Below are 12,397 nucleotides of genomic sequence, written 5' to 3' on the forward strand. Positions count from 1 at the left end.
CCGGGTCTTTGATGCTGATACCTGATCTCATTGACACCTCATGATCACTCAGGCTGGTATGCTTCTTCCATGTGGGCTTTGTTACTTCTCAGCTAGATGGCCGCTTGTTTATCTTCAAGCCTTTAAGACCCAAGATACTATATCTTTTGATAGCCAAGCATCATCAGCTTTCTTTACCACATTTGCTTATGTATGCTGTCTTCAGCAATCTTGTCAGGAAGGTCACAGAATGCCAGATTATTAGAACAACGTGTTCTTGTTTTGAGGGAGTACTTGAGACTGAGGCCCAATGCCCATCTGCTACCTTAATACTTAACATACAAATATAAGTACATAGATCTATTTCCCTATCATTATATAAAAATATATTTACATATGTACATGCCTGTATTTAGACCTCTATAAATTTCCCTTGCCTCCTAGTTCTTTCATCTATTTCCTTTTACTTTCCTCTTGTCCCACTATCATGTTCAGCCTTCATTCGGGTTGCAGCAATTCCTCAATGTTACATTGCCCTTGATTAAGCCCCACTAGGCAGGCACCCTATGCCCTTCTCTCCATCGATTTTAGTTCACTTGTTGTTCCTTTGTCCCTGGGTTGGTTGACCACCTCCTTCCTTTCTCCCACTTCCCCTTATCCTGTGTGCCCCCGAAACTGTCAGTCCCATTGTTTTCTTCTCCGAATTGTTTATCCCGCCTATCTTATCTAGATAGACATGCAGAGACATTAATAAGCGCAAAAAACAAGGTAAAGTCAAACAGAACAACAAAGGTAGACAAAAACAAAATAACAAAAAGAAAGCCAGTGACAAAAAAGGAAGTCTATAAATAGTTCCAGGTCTGTTTTTTAACCTTTAGGAGTGTTTTCCAGTCGAGTCTGATGGGGTGCCACACTCTGTCCCCAAAGTCTATTTTTGGTATTCCCCAGGGACTTCATTGCTTTTCTCCTTGCTGCTCTCTTGCATGCCCTTAGTGTTTTGCCCCACTGTGATGGGGTCACATCGGGCACAACTTCCATACTGTGTCTCCAGTGTTGTCCCCATAGCACTATGGTTCATTGAGGGACGTTGTGTCTCGTGATGGGGAAGCTTTTTTATTTCAATGAAAATTTAAGACCTGAGAAAAATGTTCAGAGTAAAATTTTTACTAAATACACTAGTTGCTAAATGGAAGTAATAGAAATAAGAGTCAGCAGAAGAAAAAGAAGTAGAAATTATAGAGTCAGAATGAGAAAGAGAGAATGTTAAGGAAAAAGGACTTAGGCCACAGGGACCTGTAAAAATATTCCAGAAGTGGAGGGAAAGGATTGATCTAGAACTACTTTTAAGAATAATATGAAACTAAAAATTCCGTATTAGGTAATAGACAAAGTACCAAATCAAGAAGGTTATGTAATCCCAAATAGGAACTGGTAGGAAAACTACGGCCAAACATGCCATAATGAATTTCCTGGTAATCATTTGTTGTTCGGTGCTACTAAGCCAGTTCTGACTCATCATGATCCTATGTACAACAAAACACTGCCAGGTTTTACGTCATCAGTTGTTATGTTTCCGCCCATTGCTATTGCCACTGTGTCAGTCCATCTTGTTGAAGTTCTTCCTTTTTTCACTGACCCTCTATTGTACCAAGCTTGATGTCCTTCTCCAGGGACTGGTCTCCTGACAACGTGTACAAAGTATGTGAGACGAAGTCTCCTCATCCTTGCCTCTGAAGGAGCGTTATGACTGTTAGTCTCCAAAGCAGATTTGTTTGTTCTTCTGACAATCAATCTATAGTACTGTCAACATTCAACACCAATACCATAATTCAATTGCATACATTCTTCTGTGATTTCCTTACTTATTGTCAAACTTTAATATGCATGCGAGGCGATTGAAAAATACTGTGGCTTGGGCCAGGTGCACCTTAGTCTTCAAAAGTGACATCCTTGATCTTCAGCTCTTCAAAGAGCTCTTCTTCCTCATGTTTGCCCTATGCTCCATGTTGTTTGATTCTTGATAACTATTTCTATGAGCATTGATCATGGATCTAAGCAAGATGAAGTCCTTGACAACTTCGGTCCTTCCTCCTTTTAGCGTGATGTTAGTCATTGGTCCAGTTGTAAGGATTTTTGTTTTATCTACATTTAGTTGTAACCCATACTGAAGGCTGTACAGCCCTTGACCTTCGTAAGTAATTGCTCTCTCTTACGTTTCATCTGACTAGGTTGTGTCGTCTACATATCACAGCTTATTAATGAATCTTTCTCCAGTCCAGAGTCATCTTCATGCAGTCGAAGTTCTTGGATCCTTTGCTCAGCATATAGATTAAAGTTTGGTGAAAAGACACACCTTTCCTGATTTTAAACCAAGTAGTATTCATTTATTGTGTTTGAACTACTGCTTCTTGGTCCATGTATACATGTTTCTCGTGAGCACAATGAAGTATACGGTATTCCTACTCGTTTCATAGTTTGTTATGATCCACACAGTTGAATGTTTTTGCATCCTCAATAAAACCTAAGTAAGCATCTTTCTGGTATTCTCTATTTTGAGCAAGATCCATGATGTCTTAATGATACCCCTCATCCATGTCATCTGAATCTGTCTTGAATTTCTGGCAATTCCTTGTTGTTGTAACTGCTGAATTATCTTCAGCAAAATTTTACTTCTATGCAATATTAATGACACTGTTCAGTAATTTCAGCCTTATTCTAGGTTACCCTTCTTTGGAATGGGCTCAGCAATGGATCTTATCGAATTGACTTGCCAGGTAGCTGTCCCCCAGATTTTCTGGTATAGATGTACGAGAGCTTCCAGTGTTTCATCAGGTTGTTCATATATTTCAAATATTCTGTCAATTTTTGGAGCCTTGTTTCTCACCAATGCCTTCAGTGCAGCTTGGACTTTTTCTTCATTACCATTGGTTCTTGATTATATACTGCTGTTTCAAATTGTTGGATGCCTGTCAATTCACGTTAATACAGTGATTCTGTGTATTTCTTCCATTTTCTTTTGATCCTTCCTACATTGTTCAGTATTTTGCCCATGGAATCCTTCAGTATTGCAGCTCTAGGCTTAAAGTTTTACTTCAATTCTTTGAATGTGAAATATGATGAGTGTGTTCTTACTTTTTTGGCTTTCTAATTCCAGGTCTTTGGACATTTTATTAAAATATTCTACTATGTCTTCTGGGGCTGCCCTTAGAAATGTTTTTACTTCATCATTTCTTTCATTTGCTTTAGCCTGCTCCAAGATCAAGAGCAAGTTTCAGAGTCTCTTCAGACATCTACTTTGATCTTTTATGTCTTATCTTTTTAAGGACCTCTGTGTCTTCATGTGTGTTTTTGATGTCATACACAGGTCACGACATCTTCTGTCAGTAGTGTCCAATGTGTCACATAAGTTCTCAAGATGTTAGAGAAATTGGGTGGGAGATACTCAAGATCATTAAAATTTTTCTTCAATTTTTACGTGAATGTCCATGTGAGCATTTGATAATCTATTCCACAGTTAGCTTCTGGCTGATGATATTGAGCTTCTTCATGATCTCTTTCCAAATATGTAGTCAACTTGATTTCTGTGTATTACATCTGGAGGAAGTCCACATTTATAGTTGGCTGTTTATGTGGTTGAAAAATAGATATATTTGCAATAAAAAAGTTTTGGGTCTTGCAAATTTTTAACAATAATTTTATCCCTAGCTTCATTTATATCACGAAGACCATATTTACCGGCTACTGTCCATTCCTCTTTGTTTCTGACTTTTGTATTCCAGTCACCAATAAGTATCAAAACATCTTGATGGCTTTATCAATTTCAGACTGAAGAAATTGGTAGAATTCTTTTATTTCTTCACTTGCTTTAGTGGTTGGTGCTTACCCTATGACTTACAGTGTCATACTTAACAATAGATCTTGAAATGTTCTTTTTGTCCAAAAATGTGACTCCATTCCGCTTGATTTTTGTCATTCCCTGCTTAGTAAATCATAGGATTATAGGACTCGAAATGGCCATATTAGTTCATTCCAGCTCACTAATGTCTAGGCGATAGATTTTCACATATTCAATCTCATTACTAACTTCTAGTATTCATAGATTCTTATTTCATATGTTCTGTTTTTTTATTGTTAATGGATACTTACAGTTAATTTTTTCTCATTCTTGAGTCATGCTCCATTACCGGATGAAGGTACCAAAAGCTTTATTCCATCCCTATCATCAAGGTAGACTCTACTTTGAAGAGGCAACTCTTCCCTAATTGTGTATTAAGTGCCTTCTGATCTAAAGAGCTCATCTATTGGCACTCTATCTGACAGTGTTCTACTGCTGTTCATAAAATGTTCAGTGGCAAATCTTTCATTAGATAACCCTTCTTTTTACTCTGATCTTAATCTAGATGCTCTGCTGAAATCTGTTTACCATGGGTGTCCTGCTGGTATTTGTAATACCAGTGGCATAGCTTCTAACATTACAGCACCATGTAAACAGCATAGTAGGAAACACTGACAGAAGAATGGTAGTCTGCTAATTGTAAATAAAGAAAAATCTTGAAAAGGAGCAAAAATAAAATGGCACGTTACAGATAGGTTCACAGCATTTCAAATAGTAGCAAATTTTTACTCAGAAGTCACGGAGACCATAAAGAGTAGAACTTAACAGCACAACGCTAAAAGTAAAGAACTAGCAACTCCAGTTTTTTTTGTTCCAAGTTTTATATTTAATGAAAATATCCTTCAGGAACAAGAGCAAAATAAAGATATTCTAACATGGAGGAAAAACTAAGAATTTGTTGTGAGAATAAATACATGCTAAAGAATTTTTTTTCAGGCTGACTAGACATGGTTCCAAAGAAAAACCTTGAATTAAGAGCAGAAGAAATGTGATGTAGGGTAGGTAAATAAACATATAGTTGAAAAGTTTCTTTTTGTTACTGTGAAATTATGGAAGTGTGTTGTTACTTATATTGTGAAAAGTGAGATATGTATATTCTAATCTCTAGAACATCTACTAAAGTTAATAATACAAAATATTTGGGTGGGTGGGGAGGATAAATTGAAATAGAATACTAGAAAGTATTAAAAGGATACAAAATAAGAAATTAGGAAAAAGATATGGAAATTGGTACACAAGCAGTAAAATGTAAGTCTTAAATCCATAATTACCTTAAATAAAAATTATTTAAAATATATTTTCAAATTGCATCATAAAAATGACCCAACTATGTACTATTAAGATTTAAATATCTAATAAATATGTAAAAAGGAAGGGGTGGGCTTAATATTATTATACAAAGACTAATCAAAGGAAATTCATTATTAATCATAGTTGGTATATAAATAACAATTATAGACTTCAGAAAGCTAAAGAAAATTGCCAGGGTTAGGGGAGTAATCTATAAGATGAAAATCAATTCACCAACAAAACATAATAATCCTATATATATCAATGTAACCAGTAAAACCAAACCAAATCTCATTGTTGTTGTCGAATCTGACTCAAAAAGCGATCCTGTAGGACAGAATTAAACCGGGGTGTGGGTTTTCTAAGGCTGTAAATATTTACAAAAGCGGACTACCACATCTTTCTCCAATGAAGTATGCAGTGAGTTCAAAGTGCCAACCTTTTTGGCTAGGAGCAGGTGTTTTAACTATCATGTAAATGGGGCTCCTATAACATAACAGCAGCTCTAAAATATTTACAGCAAAAATTGCTAGAGCTGAAAAACAAAGTAGACAAATTCATAATTATGCTTGGAGACCTAATCACTCTTCTCTTAGTAATTGACATGAAATCAGAACAGATATCGAAGATCTCAGTTGTGTTAAATAACTCGTTAGAATTGACATTTATTGTATACTCCAGCCAATCGCAGCAGAATTCTATCCTGGAACACATGAACCACACCTTAACACATTCAAAAGAACAGATATTACATGTTTGTTCTCAGATTATATATTATTAAAGTAGAGATAAATCGCAAAAATACTTTAAAAAATCTTTATACATTTGGAACTTAATCAGTGTACATCTACATGTTGTACCAACAGTCTCATGCTTTGGGTCAAAATGAAATTATAAGAGAAATTAGAAAATATTTTGAACTGAAAAGAAATAAAGATAAAAATTTTATATACCAAAATGTGTAGAATACATGTAAAGGAATTCTTACAGTGCATTTATATTGCTAAATGTTGTTAATAGTAAAGAAGAAAAATATCACAAGTCAATAAGCATCTACTTTAGGAAGTTAGAAGATGAAAAGCAAATTAAACCAAAAACAAAGAAGAAGGAAGGAAATAAAGTAGAAATCAATAAAATTGATAAAACAAAATAAGAAAAAACAGATCGATAAATGAAAAAACTGGTTCAGTGAAAAGATAAAATTGATGTGCTCTAACCAAAGTGGACTAGAAAATTTACCAACATATCAGTACAGATTGTAAAACATAAAGAGCAAAAAAAAAACAAACATTAAGAGCAAAATAAAGAAATGCTCTGAATAACTCCAGAGTGGTGTAATGGTTAACACGCTTGTTTGTTAGTCAATAGACGGCTTGAATTCACCCATAGGCACGTATGAAAAAAGGCATAGTATTATGCTTCTGAAGTGGCCTTAAGAGTTAGAATTGACTCAGGAACCTTTTTACTGGCTATGAAGAACTCAGTGCTCATTTGTAAATCACAGTAAAATATACTAATTCCTTGGAAGATATGAATTGGCAATGTTAAAAAAAGGTAATATGGATATTACGAAATCTATTTAGAAAAAAAATTAGGTAAAAATGTGTCTTTGAAAGCTTAGGCGGTTTTACAATCTCTTGCCAATTCATTGCAGTCAAGAAGCATTGATGATTACTGGTTATTGGAATATACAAGTTTAAAATGAATAATGATCAGCAGTAGGAAACTAGCCTTGGAGTTACAGTCAACTCTAGAGATCGCATGATAGACTTGTGCAAGACCAAGGACTTTCTCATTACTAATACCTTTTTTCGACATTATAAGTGGCAGCTGTGCACATGAACCTTGCTGACTGGAATACACAGGAATTAGAGTGACTATGTCTGTGGAGACGGTGGAGAAACCAATATCATCAGTCAGTGCAATGTTACAGGCAAACTGGAAACATGGGAGTCAACATATACCCTTGAGTCTATCCCGCCTGAATTTAGAGACCATCTCAGAGATATACTTGGCACATTGAACACTAATGACCAACGACCTGATAATTTGTGGAATGACTTCAAGGACATCAAAGATGGAGAAAGCATGATTACAAATTTTTTGTTTGAGCATCCAGAAAATCAAAGTTACATTACTAAAACTGAAAACTGCCTTCATTTTTAATGTCTTTAAGGATTTTGTCTAAAATATCTTAAGTTTATGTGAAAGAAAGTTCTCAAGATACTGCAAATATAATTTTTAAAAAGTAAAGACAAACATGGAAGGGAAAGTTCTCTAATGTGGACAAACTTTATAGTCAATAGAGTTTCTTTAAGTCTAAAGCAGAACCTAGAAAAAGAAATCACCCATATTGAATTTCCCTGCCCAGAATCTGTTATTAGAGTGGAGAAGCATTTATTTTATCCCCTTAAAAAGTAGATTAAGGAAGGACTGAAGACTGATTCATTGTGAATGTCAGATAATAACGCTTAACCACGTTTTCATGGTCCTCAGCCATTGTGCACAAAGATGAACTGGCTCTTTAAATGATTTCATTATCATCACAAGGGGCTAGTTTTTATTCCAAAGCATATAAGTAGTTAGTTCCACTAGAATTGTTACATCTTAAGGATGTACTGTACCAGCAGTCTTAGTCTATGAAACCACAAGCTCTATTAAATTTGAAATAATAGCTTGTGCCTGCATCCCATTTTTACCTTCAGAAGAAACTCAATACACTGTTAAATTACTATATTATTTTATTTCAAATAGTTATAAGCTACTTTTCTCCTTTAGGGATTAAAACTAAAACCTATGTAATTAGTTTTAAGGAAGGGAATATATATACCCTGAACGTTACATGTTTTATGCTTGGAAAAGATGTTTGAGATCTTCTCTTAGAAACACTTCTTTTTTGCAGAAAAGGAAACTGAGGCCCAGACAGATCATTTTACTTGTTCTACCCTTAACTTTACGCATCTAGCAGAACCAGGACTTTAACCAAGATCTTTTATTTCCAACCAGCAAATAATAAAGTATTAACCAGAAGAGATATTATTTAAAATTAGAATCTTATGTAGACTAAATATTTATCTTTTTGTTTACTGTTTTTCTGTTTAGGTGAAAAGCGATTTGAGTGTCCGGAATGTTCGAAAAGGTTTATGCGGAGTGATCACCTCTCTAAGCATGTCAAAACGCACCAGAATAAGAAAGGTGGTGGGACAGCTCTTGCCATCGTTACCTCTGGAGAACTGGACTCCTCCGTAACAGAGGTGCTGGGCTCCCCGAGAATTGTCACAGTTGCAGCCATTTCTCAAGATTCAAATCCAGCAACTCCTAACGTTTCAACCAATATGGAAGAATTCTGAAAGGTTATTTATACAGAGACCTCTAGTGCTGCCCTTACGTTTACACACCTTTGAAAATCTGGAAATGGGCTGGCCAAGTGGATTACAGAGTACGGAATCATGTTTTCATTCTTGGCTTCTTTATGTATTCCAAGGTTTGGGGTCAACACATGAAATGTTGAATTTTAAAAATTACAAAAAGCAACTGATGTACTGGAAACAGATGGACAAGTATTTCCTCCAAACTATAAGTTGTAGTTATGTGGAACTATATCATAGAACCTTTAAACAGAATCCTCCCCTCTCAATATCATGTGTTAACATGTTTAAAAAGACAGACCTCAGTGGTTTGCAGGCTAGACAGACCTTAGACTTTTTTCATTGAAAGTATTCTTTATTATAAATTCATTCAGTAACAATTTACCTCTTTTCTTTTTCTCTAGCACAGGAAAACAGGTAGTTAACTGATGATAGGGATAATGCTGTATTTCTTTAGCCTGATTTTTGGAAAATCAATTGGAAACTGTTTTGGCCGTCTTTTCTAAATGTTAGGAATTCTTCACCCGCTGAATTAGGTAAGTTCCAAAAAAGTAATCTGAGATGCACCTCAGATCTTTATTACCACTACATTGTAGTAGTGTGTATGCAGACAATCAGTGAAGCCCAATTTATTTTCTCCATTTGGAGACACAGTGGAATTTAGAACTAAGTCTTAGATTAAATTTTAGATGGTTAAAACAGAACTCATAATAGCTTCAGAAAAAAATTACACGAGACAGTGTAAGAGGAAAAGTTTTAAAAGTTAGGAGTGACCATATTCCTAAATAGGTTGAGCCACAAAATTCAATTTAAATGTTTATATTGGAAATATTTGAATAGAGTATACATCCTTCTGTAGTTTCATATTCTGTAAATATGAGTTATGTTGACAGACTTTGTAGCCAAAGAAAGAGTTATCACACTTGTTTTAAGGCCAACAGAAAATTGTCCTTTGACTCCATTATAATTTTCTTTTTATTCTCTATTGAAAATTGGCCAACTCCATTTTATTTATAGCCCTGTGTTAGAAGGTTGATAGGTATTTATAAGAGTACTATAATGTTGTTATCTGAGTAACAGAATTTTCCATTAATAAAAAACCTAACATTATAATAGATCTGCTATTATGAAGCAAAAATTATTTTTAAAAGGCCAGAATAATTTTCAGTCAAATAAGTGATTAAAGAAAAAAATTAATTTACTTATTTATGCAAGGGTCTTATAGGAGAGAGCCTTAGGAAAGATGGCCAAAAGTTTAATGTGAAAAAAAATTAGGCACTTACCAATTACTGAAACATTATTAGCAAAATAGTTCATGTTTAGAAAAAATATTTATACAGAATCAATTCATGAAATTAACCATTAGAAAGCTAAAATTTTTAACCTACTTGATTTATTAATTTGTAACATCACCAGTTTGGGAATTTTGTGATTATAGGTCCAATTTTCTTGTGCTTTCTTCATTATTTCAGGAAAACTAGTACTCATGCAAATTCTCTTCCAAAATTGTGATGTTTTGTGTACTTTTGTTGAAGGAGAAATACTGTAATGATCACTGTTTACACTATGTACACTTTAGGCCAGCCCTTTGTAGCGTTATATATAACTGAAGGCCTTTTGTGCTCTCAGTTTGTATAAAAAAGCTTTGAGATTAACGGGAAAAAAAATTTTACACTGTGGTTATAGATTTCAAGTTTCTTAAAGCTTTTGTAGACTTGTAACAGAGTCTTTAAATTTTAGTTGGATTTTGTAAATTGTTTTGTATATTTTATTTAATGTACTCTAACAACTGATGTATCTGGCTATAAAACATCAGAATCAATTCGTTGTTTTGTTTGGTACAGAGGAGCATTTGATAGTGTTAATTTTAATTTTATCATATAGCTGAAACGTCAAATATATATTTTATCTGCCATTATGCTACACAATCAGTGCTATAAATTTTTTTATGTAAAGAAACTTTCTTAATATTTTAATCATGTTTCCTCAGAGTGACCTTTTGTTGTTGTTAAAACCAAGTATGAACACTCTGTACCATTATCCCAGGAGCCACTTTTAATGCATACCTGTGTGTGCTGATGAGAAATAAAAGTTATCTTTTAATCAACAATGAGGCCTATTATAAATTTATCAAGTGGAATCTGGATAGCTTTATGGCATATACTATTAATTTGGTTTAGCAGGTGCACATTTCACCACTGGAATTAGAAATATTTTGACAGTCTGTTCTGCATACCATTCTGAGTCCACTTTCCTGTCTTATAAGAATCGTAAATTTCAGTGTCCTTTATTTGACTCAGTGGGATCTAGCTGTTAGAAGTAATAGGACACAGATGTGCAGTAGAGTCTTTAATGGCATTTCACTGTTCATTCCCTTTGCCGCCATTATAAAACTTTTCTTTATTGTAATTATCAGTGCAAAGCTATGTATTTATCATGGTAGAACTCCAGTGTTAGAATAGTTTTTTCTTATAGTATACTTTCTTTCGTTAGGTTTGTGTATGTGTTGCTGATTACATTAGAACTTGATGTTAAGTCATTATTTATCACACTCTCATGAGAGCAGTAATAAAAGTGTGTAATCTAGGAGAAAAAGTTAATTTGTCAAACTTAGATAAGCATGATGTTTAGGTCCTATTTTTCAATTTTATAACTGTTTTATTGCAACAATATTTGTATTTAAGTCTTCATTTTAATGCCTTGTGGTGTTTTTTTATGCATGTCACTAAGTTGTCATCCCACATAAATTGATGTGCAGCATAGGGTATTAAATCTACATAATGATTTTAAAACAGAAATAGTTGATGGTAAAATGTAAATGTTTTGCAAAAATTCCTTATAAAAAGTTTTGTAGTAACATTTCACTTGTAAATTTTTTTTGTAAAAAAATTTTAAAAAGATGATTCCAGGAAAAAAAAAAAAACCTGTTTCCCATATTCTAGAATTTAGACAATTATTCTGCCAGCAAAGCCTCTGGGGCTGTAATTGACATTTTTACAGTGCTGATTTGTATAACATTTGTTTTTTGTGGATTTGGAAATAAAATCATGTACAAGTTGTTGCCTGCAATAACAATTGCAAGTAACCTATTAAAAATTCCCTTGAGTTTAACATGTTTCTTCATTTAATTATGTACAATATGAAGCAGCAATAAATTGTTTGAACTATCAACCTTCTTATCATGATGAACACTGGAAAGCAAATGTTTCTCAGTAGAAAATGTATTGGCACCTCTTCATAATTTTGTGGTCTAAAGATTTGGTCACCATTTTTCTGAACATGCCGCCAAAGAACACCAATTCAAGTTTAATGTTAATTTGCAGCCATTGCTGTCGACATTTATGGAAATTAAAATTTGATTTACAGACTTTTCAGCTTAAATATTTTTAAGTAATAAATGTTAGGAAATTGTAGGAAGATCTGGAAATGAAAGCATGATTTAAATATTGTTTAATCTCACAGACCCTAAGAAGCAATATAGGCCTCATAGATGCCACAAAGTCTATAAAGCAAAAGCTGTTGCCTTGTTCTCCTGGGAGAGCCCTGCAGTTCTCTTGCAGAACCTTGCTGACATAATGGATACATTACTGTAACAACTTTGCTTATCAGATTTCCCAGCCTTTACCACATAACAAGATTAGATACAGCAAAGCATGTGCATATGTGAGCGCACACAAGAATGTTAGTGGGGGGAGACAGCAAATATATAGTAGTCTACAAGGAAAATATACTGATCCACTGACAAAAGGCCATAAACAAGACCTGTTCCTTAGTGGTCTGTAAGTCAAATTTGTGAATAAGAACAAATAAATATGGTTCATGTTAACCCTTAGTGCAAGAAAACGCAGCCTTTTCAAGTTTTAAA

At 34.1% G+C, this 12,397-nt stretch overlaps 1 protein-coding gene across 2 annotated transcripts in view; it reads left to right on the forward strand.

Annotated features, from left to right (window-relative positions):
• SP4 (Sp4 transcription factor) overlaps positions 1-11,643 on the forward strand; it is a 66,358-nt gene extending 54,715 nt beyond the window's left edge. The window contains exon 6 of one of the 2 annotated variants that reach the window (XM_004702713.2): positions 8,267-11,643. In XM_004702713.2, coding sequence (XP_004702770.1) covers positions 8,267-8,514 — 248 coding nt within the window. In that variant the 3' untranslated portion in view covers positions 8,515-11,643. The remainder of the gene's footprint in view (positions 1-8,266) is intronic. The other variant, XM_045288841.1, reaches the window with a different exon arrangement.
• The last annotated feature ends 754 nt before the right edge of the window (positions 11,644-12,397 follow it).

Source organism: Echinops telfairi, unplaced genomic scaffold, assembly GCF_000313985.2.
Source record: "Echinops telfairi isolate 266 unplaced genomic scaffold, ASM31398v2 ScPeMD7_23;HRSCAF=83, whole genome shotgun sequence".
NCBI classification, from domain to species: Eukaryota; Metazoa; Chordata; class Mammalia; order Afrosoricida; family Tenrecidae; genus Echinops; species Echinops telfairi.